The 19,307-nt window shown below is 41.5% G+C and overlaps 1 protein-coding gene across 5 annotated transcripts in view; it reads left to right on the forward strand.

The window, feature by feature from the left end:
* The first annotated feature begins 2,538 nt into the window (after positions 1 to 2,538).
* Positions 2,539 to 19,307, forward strand: part of atrx (ATRX chromatin remodeler) — a 45,462-nt gene continuing 28,693 nt past the window's right edge. For 2 of the 5 annotated variants that reach the window (XM_058063177.1, XM_058063179.1), the window contains exons 1-21: positions 2,539 to 2,751; positions 3,767 to 3,828; positions 4,716 to 4,765; positions 4,878 to 4,993; positions 5,087 to 5,167; positions 6,036 to 6,145; positions 6,243 to 6,310; positions 6,390 to 8,305; positions 8,379 to 8,448; positions 11,228 to 11,364; positions 11,446 to 11,616; positions 11,683 to 11,800; positions 11,866 to 11,965; positions 12,267 to 12,440; positions 14,178 to 14,319; positions 15,724 to 15,833; positions 16,778 to 16,924; positions 17,009 to 17,186; positions 17,381 to 17,518; positions 17,590 to 17,765; positions 17,840 to 17,957. In XM_058063177.1, coding sequence (XP_057919160.1) covers positions 3,772 to 3,828; positions 4,716 to 4,765; positions 4,878 to 4,993; positions 5,087 to 5,167; positions 6,036 to 6,145; positions 6,243 to 6,310; positions 6,390 to 8,305; positions 8,379 to 8,448; positions 11,228 to 11,364; positions 11,446 to 11,616; positions 11,683 to 11,800; positions 11,866 to 11,965; positions 12,267 to 12,440; positions 14,178 to 14,319; positions 15,724 to 15,833; positions 16,778 to 16,924; positions 17,009 to 17,186; positions 17,381 to 17,518; positions 17,590 to 17,765; positions 17,840 to 17,957 — 4,177 coding nt within the window. In that variant the 5' untranslated portion in view covers positions 2,539 to 2,751; positions 3,767 to 3,771. The remainder of the gene's footprint in view (positions 2,752 to 3,766; positions 3,829 to 4,715; positions 4,766 to 4,877; positions 4,994 to 5,086; positions 5,168 to 6,035; positions 6,146 to 6,242; positions 6,311 to 6,389; positions 8,306 to 8,378; positions 8,449 to 11,227; positions 11,365 to 11,445; positions 11,617 to 11,682; positions 11,801 to 11,865; positions 11,966 to 12,266; positions 12,441 to 14,177; positions 14,320 to 15,723; positions 15,834 to 16,777; positions 16,925 to 17,008; positions 17,187 to 17,380; positions 17,519 to 17,589; positions 17,766 to 17,839; positions 17,958 to 19,307) is intronic. The other 3 variants (XM_058063181.1, XM_058063178.1, XM_058063180.1) reach the window with 3 other exon arrangements.

Below are 19,307 nucleotides of genomic sequence, written 5' to 3' on the forward strand. Positions count from 1 at the left end.
GGCTATATTTCCATATACATATAACACTATATGACAAGGTATTAATACTACAAGTGTGAAAAGCAACACGTACTAGTAGAATACATAGAATAAAAATGGAAAATATCAATTTCATCAGGCTATATTTCCATATATAACACTATATGACAAGGTATTAATACAATACAAGTGGGAAAATGAACACATAAATAGAAGAAAAATAAAAAATATCCATTTCATCAAGCTATATTTCTAATAATATAATACATTTTATTTCAAAGCGCCTTTCATGACACCCAAGGTACAGAAGATATAAAAACACGATATAAGGTAATAATAATAATACAAGTGTGAAAATGAACACATAAATAGGATTAAAAATATATATATTCATTTCATCAAGCTGTATTTCCATACATAACACTATATGACAAGGTATTAATACAATACAAGTGTGAAAAGCAACACATAATAGTAGAATAAATAGAAGAAAAATAAAAAATATCCATTTCATCAGGCTATATTTCCATATATAACACTATATGACAAGGTATTAATACAATACAAGTGAGAAAATGAACACATACTAGTAGAATAAATAGAATAAAAATGAAAAATATCCATTTCATCAAGCTATATTTCCATATATAACACTATATGACAAGGTATTAATACAATACAAGTGAGAAAATGAACACATACTAGTAGAATAAATAGAATAAAAATGAAAAATATCCATTTCATCAGGCTATATTTCCATATATAACACTATATGACAAGGTATTAATACAATACACGTGTGAAAATGAACACAGTAGTAGAATAAATAGGGGAAAAAAAGAAAAATATCCATTTCATCAGGCTATATTTCCATATATAACATTATATGACAAGGTATTAATACAATACAAGTGGGAAAATGAACACATACTAGTAGAATAAATATGAAAAATATCCAGAAGATATAAAAACGGTATAAGGTAATAATAATAATACAAGTGTGAAAATGAACACATAAATAGAATTTAAAAAAATATATATTCATTTCATCAGGCTATATTTCCATATATAACACTATATGACAAGGTATTAATACAATACAAGTGGGAAAATGACCACATAAATAGAATAAAAATGAAAAATATCCATTTCATCAGGCTATAGGTGATATTTGGTAGAAAATGAATGAATAATTGATTTAAGAGATATGTTCTATAGCCCTCAGTAATAGCCAGGTAACAAAAGAACCTTCAATTTATTAATATGATTCTTTTGAGGTTCATTTAACCATTTTTGGAAATTGAAATGGAGGGGTATAGTGACAAAAAAAGGCCTCCATGCCCACACCAAAAGTATTAAAACCAATATTTTCATGTATGAGGAAGCCTAAGAAGGTAACCAAAATATGAGAAGCAAATTTGATGGTTATTGTTTTTAGTGTATTTTATAGCTGATTTAATACATGGGTCAAAACCGACCCGTTAACATAAGACATGATACCAGAAAGCTAACACAAGAGGAAGGTTAAGGTTTATTTTTTAAATGTTAGTATGATTAGGCTTCATATCCTATTCACCGACACCTCACACCAGATTAGACATGTTGATAAAATGGTGTTAAAAACAGATCGTTCAGCAAGTGCACGTTTTGAGTAATACAACTTTCCACACATGAGGTAAAGGAAAATGACAAAACAAACTTTGCTTTTTGGTTACATCATCCTTTGAAAAACTGTGTCAAAGACGTGTTAAGTATTCAAAATGCTTGAAGAAGATAGGATTTGATTCAAACGTGCGTACTTTTTCTTTTAAAGTGTTTACCTTAAGGATGTTGGAAATGTTCAGAAATCCACATCTTACTGTGGGGCTGCCTTTCCAAATGATGGAAACAAATTGAGCCAAAACACAGCCATTATGTTTTCAAATTGAACAAAAAATAACTGAAAAAGGTAAAATATGAAGACAAAACACATTATAAAACACAACATTTCCAAATAAAACTTAATATTTGAGTTTTATTTGACAGTGGAACATTTAGGCCTCATAAAAAACAGCTCCCATTGCGATGTAGTGTACTTGTACAGCACTGCACACGCCACAATAATCATACAAACATTGTTAAATCGAATTATATCAAATTATATTTGTAAAAAAAAAGCTTTTCCGACACCATGGATCTCATTCGAATGGATGTTGCGGGTGTGCCTCATGTTGTTGTCGCGCCACTGAGAAACAGTGACACCTTCAGGTATTCTTTATAACTGCAGTAGCAAAAATGCTACTGTATTTAACAAGAAAGTACATTAGTCTCATTTGGTAGTCATAGCAACAAAATAACTTGAACTGTTCTACGAGACAAAATCTGGTCCTACTCAGGACACAGGGGTATTTTTAAGGTAGTCATCACGTTTAGTAGTAATGTATATATTAAAAGTACTTATGAAGGTACGTACAATGCATTTCAAAGTATCTTTTCTAACTTACTTAGTTTACCTAAATGTAAACCACTCCGAGCACGAGGGCATCCGAGGATGTCAGCCAATAGGAGGGCGCGCAGGATTTGGGCTCCATGCGCCATTTTAGCGCGTCCACCGCCATCCGGCAAGATGGTCTCTCTGCTTTGTCTCCGTTGACTGGAGTTGTTACGCTTATTCTGAGACTTCTCTCGCTTTTCCTCGCCGTCGAACATCGCTTCGGCAGACAGAGCTGGATCGCCCTCGCCGAGAACAACCCTCGTCTTTGTGTTTCGAGAAATGACGACCGCAAACACCAAGTAAGTGGGACTGCTTCAAATGTGTTTACACGTTGATTAGTGTTAGCTTGTTAGTATTTAGCAAGCTAGGCTAACTAGCTACGCAGCCGGCAATGTTCGACTTCTTTGGAATGCGCCTTCTGAGCTCCATGTGTGTGTCATGGAATAATTGGGATTGTGACTGAGATACATTTAAACCACATTTGCGGAATAAACGCTTTATGTTTGGTGTCGTAAATGCTTAAGCTATGACAGCAGCCGCAGCTAGCGGCAGTCAGTGGTTCCCCCCCACCCCCCGGTTTCTACCATGGCATCGTGAGACTGGTAGAAGGCCTCGAGCATGCATTTTCTTCAGTGCATGCCCATGCATCGGACCTGGCATGCACGACTGGGGGGTTGCAAGGTTGCCAGGGAAACATGGGATGGAGGGAATATGTGGCCCTGCTTGCAGGACAGTGACTGTGGAGCCTGCTAGCTAGTGTCAACTTAGCATTGCAGACAAGAGATGGTTTGTTTTCAAAACATGCAAAGGCGGAAATGAGAATAAAGACTCACATGGATTCGCCTCCTCTCTATTGACACGGTTTTCTTTTTACCTTCTCTGTGCTAGTAGGACATGTTGATGGATTGGAGCCATGTTGAGTTGATTAACATGTTATAATTATGAAAAGCAAACTGATGCATTGTATTTTTATGACTGTGACCACCATATAAACATGGTGGCAACCACTGCGAATTGTAGAACCACCCCCCCAAATGTCATTCACTCTTGACATGTTCTAGTGTAGTAACGTCTTAAATAAGCAGAGCATCACAAGTGAGGTTTGTTTGTACTTTCTCCAATGCAAATCATAATAACCTAATTGGAGCATCTCTGAGTGGAGTTTGCATGTCCTCAAAGACTCTCTATTGTTCTGTTACATGAGTGTGAAGTGATGGATATTCTCTTGTGATTGAGAGGTGTCCACTCCCTGCCTCTTCAAAGATGTACCATTTGCAGAATCAACCATTTTTTCATGTCTGACTCTTTCTTCAGGTAAAATGAGTCTGCCTGTTCCTGAAACCAACCAAGACCAAATGGCAGAAAATGCAGAGGAGGTAGGTTTAGCTTTTTTTATTATTATTATTATTATTATTTTTTTAATCACTCCACACTCTTTATTGCTCTCTGGTTCTACCATATCTGACTTATTGTGTGAAAATATAGGGTAATAATTATAAAAGCAATTTTCACTCGCTAAATGTAAGTAAGGATAATTCATAATGTCGCCTACAGAGAACATACTAACTCCTTATTTCTAAAATCACAAATACTTAAAATTGCTGATATAGTTCATCTTCAAACAGCTAAAATAATGCATAAGGCTAAAAATAACCAATTACCTAAAAATGTCATCCAATACTTCTCTACAAGAGAGGAGAAATATGATCTCAGGGAGGAACTACATTTGAAACACTTCTATGCTAGGACTACGTTAAAAAGCCATAGCATTTCAGTATGTGGAATCAAACTATGGAATGGATTGAGTAAGGACCTCAAACAATGCACAACGATGAGCCAATTCAAGAAACAATACAAGCAGTTGATGTTTGCTAAATACAAGGATGAAGAGTCTTGAACCAGTCATGATGTGCTATATATATCACTATATTGACACTTACTATGGTACCCATTATGTCATTGGATGGTCATATCACCGTGTACTTCGGTACAAGGTACAGTATTAAAAAAAAAACCCTTAAACCATATTAGGAAAGCAGGAAGTGAACAAATGTAACAGTTACTGATTGTAAAAGTACCAGATGGAGGGGTAGGATTTAATAAGCTTTGCTTCTTCCTACTCCTTTTGGACATGTGGAACTGTGAACTGATTATGTGATGCACTCAATTGTAATCTGATGCATGTTCAAATGAAATTAAACCATTACTATTACCAAATCAGAAAATGGTGCTTACCTGTGTCTGTGGTTCTGTGTCCTTGCAGCCAAGTAGCTCAGCACAGACAACAAATACCTCCTCTACTCGTAATAAGAGGTGAGAAACACTTTTTCTACACTTGGCACTCACATTTATTATTATTTTGTTTATTATTACCCGACACACTCCTGTTGACACGTACTTCTACTACTCTGCTTCCATATTCTAGGACGTCCACTACTGTAGCTAAGCACACTGGACTGAATGACACCTCAGATGACAGTGACAATGAAGGGGATGCTTCTGACAGTCCTTCAGACAGTAATGCAGGCACTGCATCCAAAGGTTGTTTTTTTTTAATTAAATCTATAATCCAAATTTTGTTGCTGCATTCAAAACTGATGTTGTTGTGTTGTTTGATTATGATCCTGTATCAAGGTACTCTAGTGTTGAGGCCTGCAGGGAGTGAAAATAAAGGAACTGTGAAGTTCAGAGTGGATTACAAACAGAAACAAACAGGTGATTTTTTTTTAATGGAATTGTTTGTTTGTGGGCTACATGTGTTTGAGTGGATAGCGCCCAGACCTCACAGCTAGGAGACACGGGTTCAATCCCACCCCCGGCCAGCTCTGTGTGGAGTTTGCATGTTCTCCCCATGCATGCGTGGGTTTTCTCCGGGTACTCCGGTTTCCTCCCACATTCCAAAAACATGCTAGGTTAATTGGCGACTCCAAATTGTCCATAGGTATGAATGTGAGTGTGAATGGTTGTTTGTCTATATGTGCCCTGTGATTGGCTGGCCACCAGTCCAGGGTGTACCCCGCCTTTCGCCCAAAGACAGCTGGGATAGGCTCCTGCACATCCCGCGACCCTCGTGAGGAAAAAGCAGTAGAAAATGAATGAATGAATATCAGTTTTCAAACTAATTAATCACCAATGAGGCTGCACGGCGGTCGAGTGGTTAGCGCGTAGACCTCGCAGATAGGTTAATCGGCGACTCCAAATTGTCCATAGGCATGAATGTGAGTGTGAATGTTTGTTTGTCTATATGTGCCCTGTGATCCAGGGTGTACCCCGCCTCTCGCCCGCAGACAGCTGGGATAGGCTCCAGCACCCCCACGACCCTTGTGAGGATAAGCAATAGAAAATGAATGAATGAATGTGTTTGTGTTAATACAATTAAATACAAGTATTATATTGCGTCATTTCACCCTTTAACTGATTTTTCTTTGTTTCCATTATTTCCAATATGGGAATAAAGTTTTAAATTTGAATAAATCAGCCTTCTGGAGCAGATTAGTTTTGACTTTAGCGGTTCCTCTGTGAATGCTGTGAACCAAAGGATGTTCCCGAGAAAAGAAGGTCACGTCAGATTGTGCTGTTACAGATGATACCCTGCAAAGGAAGGTCAGCTGCACAGCCTGTGGAAAGCAAGTCAACCAGTTTCAGCGCAGCTCTGTATATGAGCATCCTGCCCTTAAAGTTCTTATTTGCAAGGTACAAGCTTTGCACATTTTTTCCATTCTTTTGTATACATTTTTTTTATGTCTATTACACCACCGTTCTTATAATCGTCTCATGGCCTTTCCTCTAGGCATGCTACAAATATTACACCAGTGATGACATCAGTAGAGACTCTGATGGAATGGATGAGCAGTGCAGGTAAGAAAAAAATCCATTTAGCTTTACATTTCGATAAATCTCCAGAAGTCTGACTCTTTTTGCATGAATTCCTCCCCAGGTGGTGTGCAGAGGGTGGCAAGCTTATCTGCTGCGACTACTGCAGTAACGCTTTCTGCAAGAAATGCATCCTGCGAAACCTGGGCAGAAGAGAGTTGTCGTCCATCACCGATGAGAACTCCAAGTGGCACTGCTACGTGTGCAAGTCCGAACCCCTTCAGGACCTGCACTCTAAGTGCCAGAGCGTCATGGCAAAGATCGACCACGAGAAAACTAAGCACCGCAAAACCAGCAAAGGCGAAGAACGGGAGAACAAGACGCACAACAAGAGCAGTGCGGTCAAAGTGCACAAAGCGGTTGTTAACGGGAAGGAAAATTCCGCAGACTCAGGGACTCTAACGTTCTCTTACAAAAAACTGCAGATACCCAAAGAACTTTTCAAGAAAACAAAAAAACTGGTTGAAACCACAACTGGTTTGAATAATACATTCATCCAGTTTGTCCAGCAGGCGGCTGCGGAGCATGATGATAAGTCTGTCCGGTACAGGCATTTGAAAGCATTCAAGGCGGTACTTGCCGATTTGAAAAAAGCCCACAGTGCTTTGGAGGAGGCTTTGGAGCCCGAGTTCAAAAATATGGAGTTACAGAATGGTGAGAAAGGGCAGCAACAAGTGAGAAAAAGCACGAATGCCACGCCGCAACCTGTTGTGGCCGAGGAGGAAAATGAGCAGGAGGACGAGGTGGATGCAGCTGAGGAGTCGAATGACATGCAACAAGAAGATCCGAGTGAGGAGCCAGTGGTGGAGCCCAGTGAGAAGCACCACAAGAAGCCGCAGCAGGGACGTGATGCGATGCACCAGAAGGAGGAACAATCTGGCACGGTGCATAACAAGCAGGAAGGTATGCAACAAGATATACCAGTCGACAAAAACAGTCAAACTGACGACACGGCCAAAAATACATTGAAAACCGAAGATGAAGAAATTCCCCTCGATCATGACATTATGTCCGTCCCTCCTTCAGTTCCTGAGGAGCTTTTTCAGATGGTGGAGAGCCTCGCAGACCCCACGCTGCTGCCGCAGACCGATCCCGCTTCGGCCGCAGACAACGATGCGAAAGCAAACGGAAGCTCGGCGCGTTCCCGTCGCTCTCAACCGAAGGTGAAGAACCTCATCGTGAAACTGACCCCAGTGCCGGTTGTGACGACAATTCGGACCAAAAACCAAGCACAAGACAAGGAAGATGGAGTTTCTGATGCAGAAGACGAACCCGCCAGCCCGCCACCCGGACGGCCCTCCAGCAGAGTGAAGACCACTCCGTTGAGGAAGCAGGCTGAAAATTCCAGTCAAGAAGACTCCTCCGAGGAAGAGCGGGAGTCCGATAAAGAAAGTAAGGGTGAGTCGGAGTCGTCCAAGAAAAATGACAAGAAGCAGAGCAAAACTTTGTCGCCAAGTAAGACGGAAGACTCTGACTCGGATGAGGTTCCTGAAGTTCTGCTGGAAAAGGTGGCGGAATGCGAGAGCAGCGACGAGGAGAAGGAAAGCTCCAATTCGAAAACGCGTGCCGACAGAGCATCCAAACGCAAGAGGAAGCCCGAAGCCTCCGATTCGGACGCGGAAAGTAAAAGCAAGAAGCTTCCCAAGAAGAAAAAACCGACATCGTCAGACACTTCCGACTCCGATCAAGACCAAGTGAGCACAGCAAAGAGACGATCGAGCCGTGTGACAAAACGAGACAAAGCAAAGGATGAAGACAAACCCGAGAAAAAGGCCGCCGCCGGGAAAAGATCTTACGAGAAGAAACGTAAAGGAAGGAGCTCCAAACAGACTTCCATGCTGCCGTTGTCCTCGAGCGAAGACGAGGATGAAGAGCAGCAAGCCGATGGCGACTCTGGCGAGGACAGCGATCAGCAGAAGATCAAACCTCTGGTGGAGGACCGTGTGCTGGAAGGCGGTGGAAACTTCCATCAGTCATCAGGTAAAGTTTTTTTTTTATCAAAAAAGAAGTCTTGACTTTAAAATGACTTTGAAATGTCTACGTTGTTGTCAAGGAGATGAAATGCCTGGCAAAGAGGAAACCTCTCAGATGGAGGAAGATTACGATGACGATCCTGAGAACAGGTACCAGCATCCAACACTACTCGACATGCTCATAATGAGCTCATAATCCTCATTTAATCAGTATTGACTAATACTCACTGAATTCAAGCTGCATTATTGGAAATGTATGCAATAATGTATACCACAATGTCATTTAGTGTTTATTCATTCATTCATTTTCTACCGCTTATCCTCACGAGGGTCACAAGGTACACCCTGGACTGGTCGCCAGCCAATCACAGGGCACATATAGACAAACAACCATTAACACTCACATTCATACCTATGGACAATTTGGAGTCGCCAATTAACCTAGCATGTTTTTGGAATGTCGGAGAAAACCGGAGTACCCGGAGAAAACCCACGCATGCACGGGGAGAACATGCAAACTCCACAAATTGATTGAACTCGGTTCTCCTAGCTGTGAGGCCTGCGCGCTAACCACTCGACCGCCGTGCAGCCCCATTTAGTGTTTAAAATAGGAGAAATGGTCATCCCTCGTTTAACAGGGTTTAATGCGATAAGTGAATTTCCACAAAATAATGTTCAATTTTCGACCGCTTTTTCCTCACAAGGGTCGCGGGTGTGCTGGAGCCTATCCCAGCTGTCTTTGGGCGAGAGGCGGGGTACACCCTGGACTGGTGGCCAGCCAATCACAGGGCACATATAGACAAACAACCATTCACACTCACATTCATACCTATGAATAATTTGGAGTCGCCAATTAACCTAGCATGTTTTTGGAATGTGGGAGGAAACCCACACATGCACCGGGAGAACATGCAAACTCCACACAGAGATGGCCGAGGGTGGAATTGAACCCGTGTCTCCTAGCTGTGAGGCCTGCGCACTAACCACTAACTCGAACGCCGTGCCGCCCATGTTCAATGTTTAATAAATTGAATATTTTTGTAGTAGAAAGCCTGTTTATGACTTTCTAAATGCATATTTTACCATTATTAGAGCCCCGTTGACATGAAATAACACCCCTATAGTCACATTTACATTCCTATTATTCCTATTGTTAATGCTCAGTCTACGGCAGGGGTTCTTAACCTTTTTGACGTTGAGGCCTGATTTTTTTTTTCCAGTGCAGAGGGGCCCGGGGACAGTTAAATATTAACACTGTATAGATTTAATTGATCTCATTCATTTGTTTTCACAGTTTAACAAGATAAAACCTGAATAAAGTTGAATGAATAATAACATTCATTCATTCATTTTCTACCGCTTTTCCTCACGAGGGTCGCGGGGGTTGCTGGAGCCTATCCCAGCTGTCTTCGGGCGAGGGGCGGGGTACACCCTGGACTGGTCGCCAGCCAATCACAGGGCACATATAGACAAACAACCATTCACTTTCATACCTATGGACAATTTGGAGTCGCCAATTAACCTAGCATGTTTTTGGAACGTGGGAGGAAACCGGAGTACCCGGAGAAAACCCACGCAGGCATGGGGAGAACATGCAAACTCCACACAGAGATGGCCGAGAATGGAATTGAACCCTGGTCTCCTAGCTGTGAGGTCTGCGCGCGAACCACTCGTCCGCTGTGCCTTTGCTTCGTTAGATAGCGTCACACCAAACTCCACGCACTGGGCTTGCGGCTCTGCGTCGCTTCCTCCATTTATAAAGCCGTACTTGATGAAGTCAGAATTGTACTCATGTAAAAATGTAGTATTTTAAAAAAAGACACATTCCCGCCACCATCTGGTCGGAAGCCGCACTGTTACTGAGCTTCTCATGGATAACATACAGTAGCATAGCGGCTAGCCTATCGCTGGTGTCTTCAGTTGATAACCTACTACGCAGTCCCACGGCCCTCACGGCCCACTGGTGCAAAACTCAAAAGTTTTTTGCGGCCCTATAGGTGGCACTTGAGGCCCAAGTTTGGGCGGCAGCCCTATGGTTAAGAATCACTGGTAGTCTAAGGGATCACTGCAGAGACAAGAGGCGGCCATGGCTTTAAGTATGGCATGATAACAAGCTAACTCGTTGGCTTCTAAAGTATTTGTTTTAAACTTAAGTAAAACTTTCACTGTCATGTCGCACACACAATGTGAAGGTAATGTCTCCTCACTGGAACAATACAGATGTGTAGTGACTGGAATACTACCTATAACAGGGGTCTCAAACACGCGGCCCGTGGGCCAAATGTGGCCCGCAGGACACTAGTTTGAGGCCCCCGCCTTAATATGAAAGTTTAATGTTAGTGCGGCCCGCGCAAGTTTGATATGGATGCTGTATGGTATCATGTACCCAGAAAAAATTATTACGTTTGATTAATGTTCATGTTAAAGGTTAAATAACTGTTAATAGTTATCCTCCCTATCCGTGTGGAAGTGGCAAGTTTTTGGCTATTTAAGTTTAAAGGAAATAACTTGAAGGCTACTGTTTAGGTCGCTAGCTCTCTAGTTTGCGAGTTAGCATGTGTCTCAGGACCCTGCAGTTGCACAATATGTTGTAAATGTTTTTAATAAATGTTTTTTTTGGGAAACCTGATGTGGCCCAGTCTCACCCAGACCCTAGCTCCAGTGGCCCCCAAGTAAAATGAGTTTGAGACCCCTGACCTATAACTTGTCTTCTGATATTTTCTGTACTGATAATAGGCCATAGTCGATTGGGTCTGGAACCAATTAACCACAATAAAAGAGGGATTACTGTATTCACATCAGCTGATAACATATATTTTGGGGGAATCTTTATGTTATCGTCCTTGGGATTTTTTTCATATGTAAAATTGAATGTCAGAACTGTTAATTAATTTTCTCGTTTTTTCCCCCTCTATTTCCTGTCTTTCAGAATCGCAAAGAAAATGCTTCTGGCCCAGATTAAGTCCAACCTTTCTTCTGGAGCAGAAAGCTCTTCTGAAAATGAAGTAGAGGAAGTCAAAGAGAAATTATCCAAAAAAGTTAAAAACAAAAATGATGACCAAGAAGGTAGCATGAATACAAACGTCATTTTTTTAAAATTAAACCATAGATATTATGTTTAGTATTTGTTTTGGTCTTGTTCAACAGATGAGGATTCCCAAGACTCAGGCTCTGATGTGGAGGTAAAGAAGCATGGCCGTCGCCACAAGTTGCTTCGTCACAAGCTGACGCTCAGTGAAGCCGAGTCGGGTGATGACAAAGAAGCCAGTGAAGGGAAGCCTAGCAAGGGGGGCAAGAAAAAGAAAGAAAAGAAGAAAGGTACACACTCGGGTTACTTGGCCCGAATTGAGAACCCCGTAGGTGACAACTTTGTCTCCTGTCTAGCAGTGGACAGCGACGACTCCGCTGATTCTGACTTCAAGAAGTCGTCTTCTAGTGCCAAATCAGAGATAAGCGAGGAACTCAGTGAATCTGACAATGACGGGAAGCGTCGAAAGACCAGGTGAGATGAGTTCACAATCGATACCGATGATGAACGGTGGACTCTAATTGTGTGAGATGCTGTAGATCTGCGAAAAAGAAGGACGACGAGAAGCAGAAGGGTTCAAAGCAGCAGAAAAAGAAGAGGCGCAGGATCAAAGTACAGGATTCCTCCAGCAATGAGAAGGTATTTCAAATATAAAAAATATATATGACCTAGTTGTGGTCCTCCTGTAGAGTCCAGAATGTTTTTTTTTTTTTTTTTTAATTCCAAGGTGGTTGAAATGGACTTGGATAACCGTACCTAGTCCAGTCATGCATGACACCTAAAATGTATTTTGAACTTACCCCTGGAGTGTGTTACTCAAGGTGCACCTTAATCATGGAGCTAGTAAACTACTGATCAAAGCTAGCTCTTTTGGTTGGGGTTTTTTTTTGCCTCGGAGGACTGAAGATCTGAGAGCTAAACTTAATGTTCGTTTTCACAGAGTGGAGAGGATGATGACGACCCAGATGGAGAGGAACGCAAAGGCCGCAAAAAGATCCGCAAAATCCTGAAGGATGACAAACTGCGGACAGAGACACGAGACGCCCTCAAAGAAGAGGAGGAGAGGAGGAAGCGCATAGCAGAAAGAGAGGAACTGAGGAAGAAACTCAGAGAGGTACAAATATGAAAGGGTGTTTGGAAATGTATTTAATAACCTTCCTCTTGTGTTAGCTTTCTGGTATCATGTCTTATGTTAACGGGTCGGTTTTGACCCATGTATTAAATCAGCTATAAAATACACTAAAAACAATAACCATCAAATTTGCTTCTCATGTCTTGGTTACCTTCTTAGGCTTCCTCATACATGAAAATATTGATTTTAATACTTTTGGTGTGGGCATGGAGGCCTTTTTTTGTCACTATCCCCCTCCATTTCAATTTCCAAAAATGGTCAAATGAACCTCAAAAGAATCATATTAATAAATTGAAGGTTCTTTTGTTACCTGGCTATTACTGAGGGCTATAGAACATATCTCTTAAATCAATTATTCATTCATTCATTTTCTACCGCTTTTTCCTCACGAGGGTCGCGGGGGTGCTGGAGCCTATCCCAGCTGTCTTCGGGCGAGAGGCGGGGTACACCCTGGACTGGTCGCCAGCCAATCACAGGGCACATATAGACAAACAACCATTCACCCTCACATTCATACCTATGGACAATTTGGAGTCGCCAATTAACCTAGCATGTTTTTGGAATGTGGGAGGAAACCGAAGTACCCGGAGAAAACCCACGCATGCACAGGGAGAACATGCAAACTCCACACAGAGATGGCTGAGGGTGGAATTGAACCCTGATCTCCTAGCTGTGAGGTCTGCGCGCTAACCACTCGAACTCTGTGCCGCCCCTTAAATCATTCATTCATTCACTAATTTTCTACCACTTTTTCCTCACGAGGGTCGCGGGGGGTGCTAGAGCCTATCCCAGCTGTCTTTGGGCGAGAGGCGGGGTACACCCTGGACTGGTGGCCAGCCAATCACAGGGCACATATAGACAAACAACCATTCACACTCACATTCAATTTGGAGTCGCCAATTAACCTAGCATGTTTTTGGAATGTGGGAGGAAACCGGAGTACCCGGAGAAAACCCACGCATGCACGGGGAGAACATGCAAACTCCACACAGAGATGGCCGAGGGTGGAATTGAACCCTGGTCTCCTAGCTATGAGGTCTGCGTGCTAACCACTCGTCCGCCGTGCCGCCCCTTAAATCAATTAATTAATCTATTTTCTCATTTTAGTATGAATCACTAAAGAAACATCTATGGTGTTGGGGTGAATTTTGACCCATATATATTAATGTGAAGAAAAGGTAGAAAAAGTGATTGTTTTCAGCAACAGAACTTTAGTATAAAGTGAAATGAAAAAGCAGAACAGGTCCAGATCTTGGTTCACTGTACTTCTTGCCATTCTTTCCATGATCCAAATTGTAAATGTGAAATCAGCCATCAGTCAAATGAGTGAATTCACCTCACATGTCTGGACCTTGTTTTTCTGCTGGTATACTGGAAAAGCGGTCAAAATGAGAATCCCCTGAAGCTTACATGATGAGAAGAGGAGCTGGTTGTCATTGTGTTGGCTAATTGTACACTTATGATTTCAGTTGTGGCTCAAAATATTGCTTTATAGTCATATTATTATAACCGGGTCCAAACCCACCCTAACAATACAGTGGTCATAATTTCAACCAGACCATTTAAAAAAAAAAAATTGGTTTTATTTTGTTGAAATAGAGTTTCCTGACAAAGTCAAAAAGCCTTGATGCAATAAACAAATGGTATGTGATTCTTTTTATTCATATGTTTATTTTATTGTAACAAATAACACTGTCATTTCCAATTGTTTGTGTTCAGACAATAGTGGTAGAGGAGTCGTCTCAGGTGGTCTGTCCCATCACTACCAAGCTGGTTCTGGATGAAAACGAAGAGACCAAGGAGCCACTGGTGCAGGTCCACAGAAACCTTGTCACCAAGCTCAAACCTCACCAGGTTGACGGTAAGGCCTGCATGGATGTGTTGTCAATGTTACTACATTTTTGGATTTAGTCAAGGGAAAAATATATAGTACAGGGGTTCCCAAACTTTACCAAGTCGGGGCCCACCTTAAAATCTAAAAAAATGTCTGCGGCCCACCTTTGTCCTATAAACAGTACATAGACGAAATGCTGTGTTCTCAGAGCACTTTAATTATTATTATTGTTATATTTTTATAAAATGTATAATAATAATTATTATTATATGAACCAATTAACTGGGTCGTCATATTTTACAATAAAAATGATTTTTAAAAATAATATTTGCGAAAATGAATCATATTTTTAATGACCTCTCATGGCCCACCTGCAGTACCACCACGGCCCACCAGGGGGCCCGCGCCCCACACTTTGGGAATCACTGATATAGTATATTCATTTTCCGTTTATAAATCCTCTGCTAGCTCCAATGCCCATGCTTGGAAAGATGTAGACACCGAACTAGTCTTATTTGGTCTGTTGATGGTTAAGACGATTGTTGGGTACACAAATAAATACGACTCTTGTATTCCTCATTCACTCATTTGTATGAATGAAGTTGGTGTCTGCTATTGTATAATGATTGTCACTACTCAGTAGCAACCAACAGGGGGTGCAGTTGGATAAATGGACTGCATAGTAAATTTCAACGACTGTTTAATAGAGAGTACATCTAAAGTGTCAGTCTCTGATTTCCTAGAACAGGGGTTCTCAACTGGTGGGTTGAGACCCAAAAATGTGTCGGCGATTATTTTGGAGTAAATTTAGCAATACTTATGAATTCTAAAATGAACTTCGGACAGGCGGCACAGTAGTCTAGTGGTTAGCGCAGCCCTCACAGCTAGGAGACCAGGGTTCAATTCCACCCTCTGCCATCTTTGTGTGGAGTTTGCATGTTCTCCCCGTGCATGCGTGGGTTTTCTCCGGGTACTCCGGTTTCCTCCCACATTCCAAAAATATGCGAGGTTAATTGGCGACTCCAAATTGTTCATAGGTATGAATGTGAGTGTGAATGGTTGTTTGTCTATATGTGCCCTGTGTTTGGCTGGCCACCAGTCCAGGGTGTACCCCGCCTCTCGCCCAAGGACAGCTGGGATAGGCTCCAGCACCCCCGCGACCCTCGTGGGGAAAAAGCGGTAGAAAATGAATGAATTAATGAACTTCGGACACGTAATTATGTGTTTTTATCATTCAAAAGATGACAAGTTATTAAAAAAAACAAATATATATGCTTGGTTTGACTTGGAAGTATAAAAAAGTTGCGACTTAATGACCATTGGGGAAAAAAAAATGTGTGTCCCAGTTTGAGACCATTTGAGAATTCCATCCCTAGAATATACTGTCAGGTTTTTGCTATAACCAGCTTTCATTTTGTTGTCATGTTTTAGGGGTGCAATTCATGTGGGACTGCTGCTGTGAGTCTGTGAAGAAGATCGAGAAGTCTCACGGGTCTGGCTGCATCCTTGCACACTGTATGGGTCTAGGAAAAACACTGCAGGTGAGTGGAATGTTTACGTTCTCCCATACAGTGTAGGTCAGGGGTCTCAAACTCAATTTACCTGGGGGCCACTGGAGCTAGGGTCTGGGCAGTGCTGGGCCGCATCAGGTTTTCCAAAAAAAAACCCCGCATTTATTAAAAACAGAAAAATATACAAACTTTTTCAGTGCTTTTGTTCCGATTTTCTACAATAAAAGCTCTGATAAAACATTCCACTGTTCTCAAATATCTTAATTTTTATTTTTCTGCACAAAATAAGATGAAAAATAAATAAACAAATCAAGAATAAAGAAAATCAATCACAGTAATAAATAAATATAATAATAATAATAATAATAACTTAAGAAACCACATATAGTTGGTGGGTAGACAAATAATTTTTTTCAGATTAAAATTAACAAAGCATTATTAGAGCCCTGTAGACATGACAAAACACGACTATAGTCACATTTATACTCTTTTTATTTACAACATATTGCGCAACTGCAGGGTCTTGAGACACATGCTAACTCTCAAACTAGAGAGCTAGCGACCTAAACGGTAGCCTTCAAGTTATTTCCTTTAAACTTAAATAGCCAAAAACTTACCACTTCCACACGGATAGGGAGGATAACTATTAAGTTATTTAACCTTTAACATGAACATGAATCAAACGTAATAATTTTTTCTGGGTACATGATACCATACAGCATCCATATCAAACTTGCGCGGGCCGCACTAACATTAAACTTTCATATCAAGGCGGGGGCCTCAAACTAGTGTCCTGCGAGCCACAATTGACCCGCGGGCCGTGTGTTTGAGACCCCTGGTGTAGGTAATTACAGCTGATTTGTTATGCCTACAGATCATATGTTGTGATAATAAAGAACATGCGGTACAGGCTGATAATACAGCACCATCCCAATTCAATCAACTCTAACTGCAATTTTCTTTTTCCCCTGTAGGTGGTGACATTCCTTCATACTCTGCTCCTTTGTGAGAAGCTCAACTTTTCAACTGCCCTGGTGGTTTGTCCCCTAAACACAGTCCTTAATTGGGTCAACGAGTTTGAGAAATGGCAGGAGGGAATGAAAGACGATGAGTGTTTAGAGGTAATCACTTGCTTTGGCAGCTGTTCATCTGCAATCTTTTGCTTTTTGGAGGATTACCCATTGATCCGTGGGTGTATTAAACAGGTGACGGAGCTGGCCACAGTAAAGAGGCCGCAGGAGCGAGCGGTCGCCCTCCAGCAATGGCAAGATATGGGCGGTATTTTAATTATTGGCTACGAGATGTACCGAAACCTGACACAGGGCAGGAACATCAAGAGCAAGAAGCTGAAGGAAACATTCCAGAAGACTCTGGTTGATCCAGGTATGGTTGTGGTTTTAAAATAACTCACACTGCATACATTTTTTGGAGGGGGGTTTCATTCGTCCATTGTCAGTATGGAAGCCCGGACTACTAATTTCTAATCTGGTTGACTGCAGCTGAACTAGTTGAGACTGGAATAGCATCTCGTCACAATTTATACTTACAGATTTTCATGTTTTTTTCCACTCCTCTAGGTCCGGACTTGGTGATCTGTGACGAAGGTCACATCCTGAAGAATGAGGCGTCAGCTGTGTCCAAAGCCATGAACTCCATCAGGACGAGGAGGAGAGTTGTGCTAACTGGAACGCCTCTTCAGAATAACCTTATTGAATGTAAGCATCCCTAGTGTAGGATCGGTCTATTCAAAGCAAAGATCTCCTGACCCCCTTGTCCTTCTATCCAGACCACTGCATGGTGAACTTCATCAAGGAGAACCTGCTCGGGTCAGTTAAAGAGTTCCGCAATCGCTTCATCAATCCCATTCAGAACGGGCAGTGTGCCGACTCCACAATGCAAGATGTCCGTATCATGAAGAAGAGGGCTCACATCCTGTACGAGATGTTGGCCGGATGTGTTCAGGTAACAATCTTGGCCTCCCTGCTCTGTTTTTGGTTATCACACCGATTTTTCCATTTTTTTTTCTGCTTTTTCAGAGGAAAGATTACACTGCGCTCACCAAGTTCCTGCCCCCCAAGCATGAGTACGTGTTGTCCATCAGAGTTACTCCAATCCAGTGTAAACTCTACAAATACTACCTGGAGCACTTCACTGGTGAGACTGGAAACCTTTTATTTTCCCGCATTTTACACTGAGATCCCACCACAGGGCTCGACAATAACGATGTACCGATGGCCCGGGGCAAGTTAAAACAAAATTGGGGCAAGTAAATCCAATCAGTGATATTCCCGTCGGGCAAGTGCACTTTGGCATGCCATACTGCCAAGGGTTTTTTTAAAAGCGGTTCTTGTTGGGTGTTGGTAAAACACGGATGGCGTAATTCCTGTGGTAATTTGCAATCCAATCCTTGAAAATCTTGAAATGGACCAATCAGAATCGTTTATTTAGATCACGGTCCGTAGTCCACAGTCCGCATTTTACTCACTCGCGATTGACTAGGAAAACATCTATCATGGCGTCCCTGCCAACATGGTCTAATTCTTCAACAACTTCTGAAGGAAAACAGCAAAAAGTGATGAAACAGTGCCTCCTAAACAAGTATTTTATTAGCGGCAGCAAATCAAATGATGGCACAGGTGAGTGAATCACATTGAATCACCCAATAACTTGTGTTGTCATTTATTATTTAATAAGCACAATGTTTATTCAATCATGAATGTACTTTTATTTATCAAGGCAAAGTGCCTAGAAGTCTCTTGACAATCCAGATTTCCATGCAACGTCATGATCTATGTAGGAAAACAACCACAAGAAATGATAATCATTTCATCTTTATTTGAGATTCTCATGTGATGCCACAAAAATTAGATGATATCATTGTGGCAGTCTTTTCATTTTACATGGGGCAAGTAGTTCTCACCTTAAGGATTCCCCATGGGCAAGTCATTTTTGTTTTTAATGTAGAGCCCCGCACCATTTCCATGCCAAATCTGGCAATACATTATGTATGGTTTTTACACAAAATCCATTGTAGATGGGATATTGCTGTGCTAGCTTTTACACAATGGCCTGCTCAAGTTTGATATGGATGCTGTATGGTATCATGTACCCAGAAAAAATTATTACGTTTGATTAATGTTCATGTTAAAGGTTAAATAACTGTTAATAGTTATCCTCCCTATCAGTGTGGAAGTGGTACGTTTTTGGCTATTTAAGTTTAAAGGAAATAACTTGAAGGCTACCGTTTAGGTCGCTAGCTCTCTAGTTTGCGAGTTAGCATGTGTCTCAAGACCCTGCAGTTGCGCAATATGTTGTAAATAAAAGGAGTATAAATGTGACTATAGTCGTGTTGATGTTTACGTTTTACCACACATGCATGATTTTCACGGCGCATGTAGACAAGAGATTGGAATATTCCTTTCTATGGATACCATTGTTTCCCGAAAGGTCATTCGGAAAGAGAAAAAGTCGTCATGTAAACGTGGCTACTGTGGAGTGTCTGTG

The sequence above is a fragment of the Doryrhamphus excisus genome, chromosome 23, assembly GCF_030265055.1.
Source record: "Doryrhamphus excisus isolate RoL2022-K1 chromosome 23, RoL_Dexc_1.0, whole genome shotgun sequence".
Classification (NCBI taxonomy): domain Eukaryota; kingdom Metazoa; phylum Chordata; class Actinopteri; order Syngnathiformes; family Syngnathidae; genus Doryrhamphus; species Doryrhamphus excisus.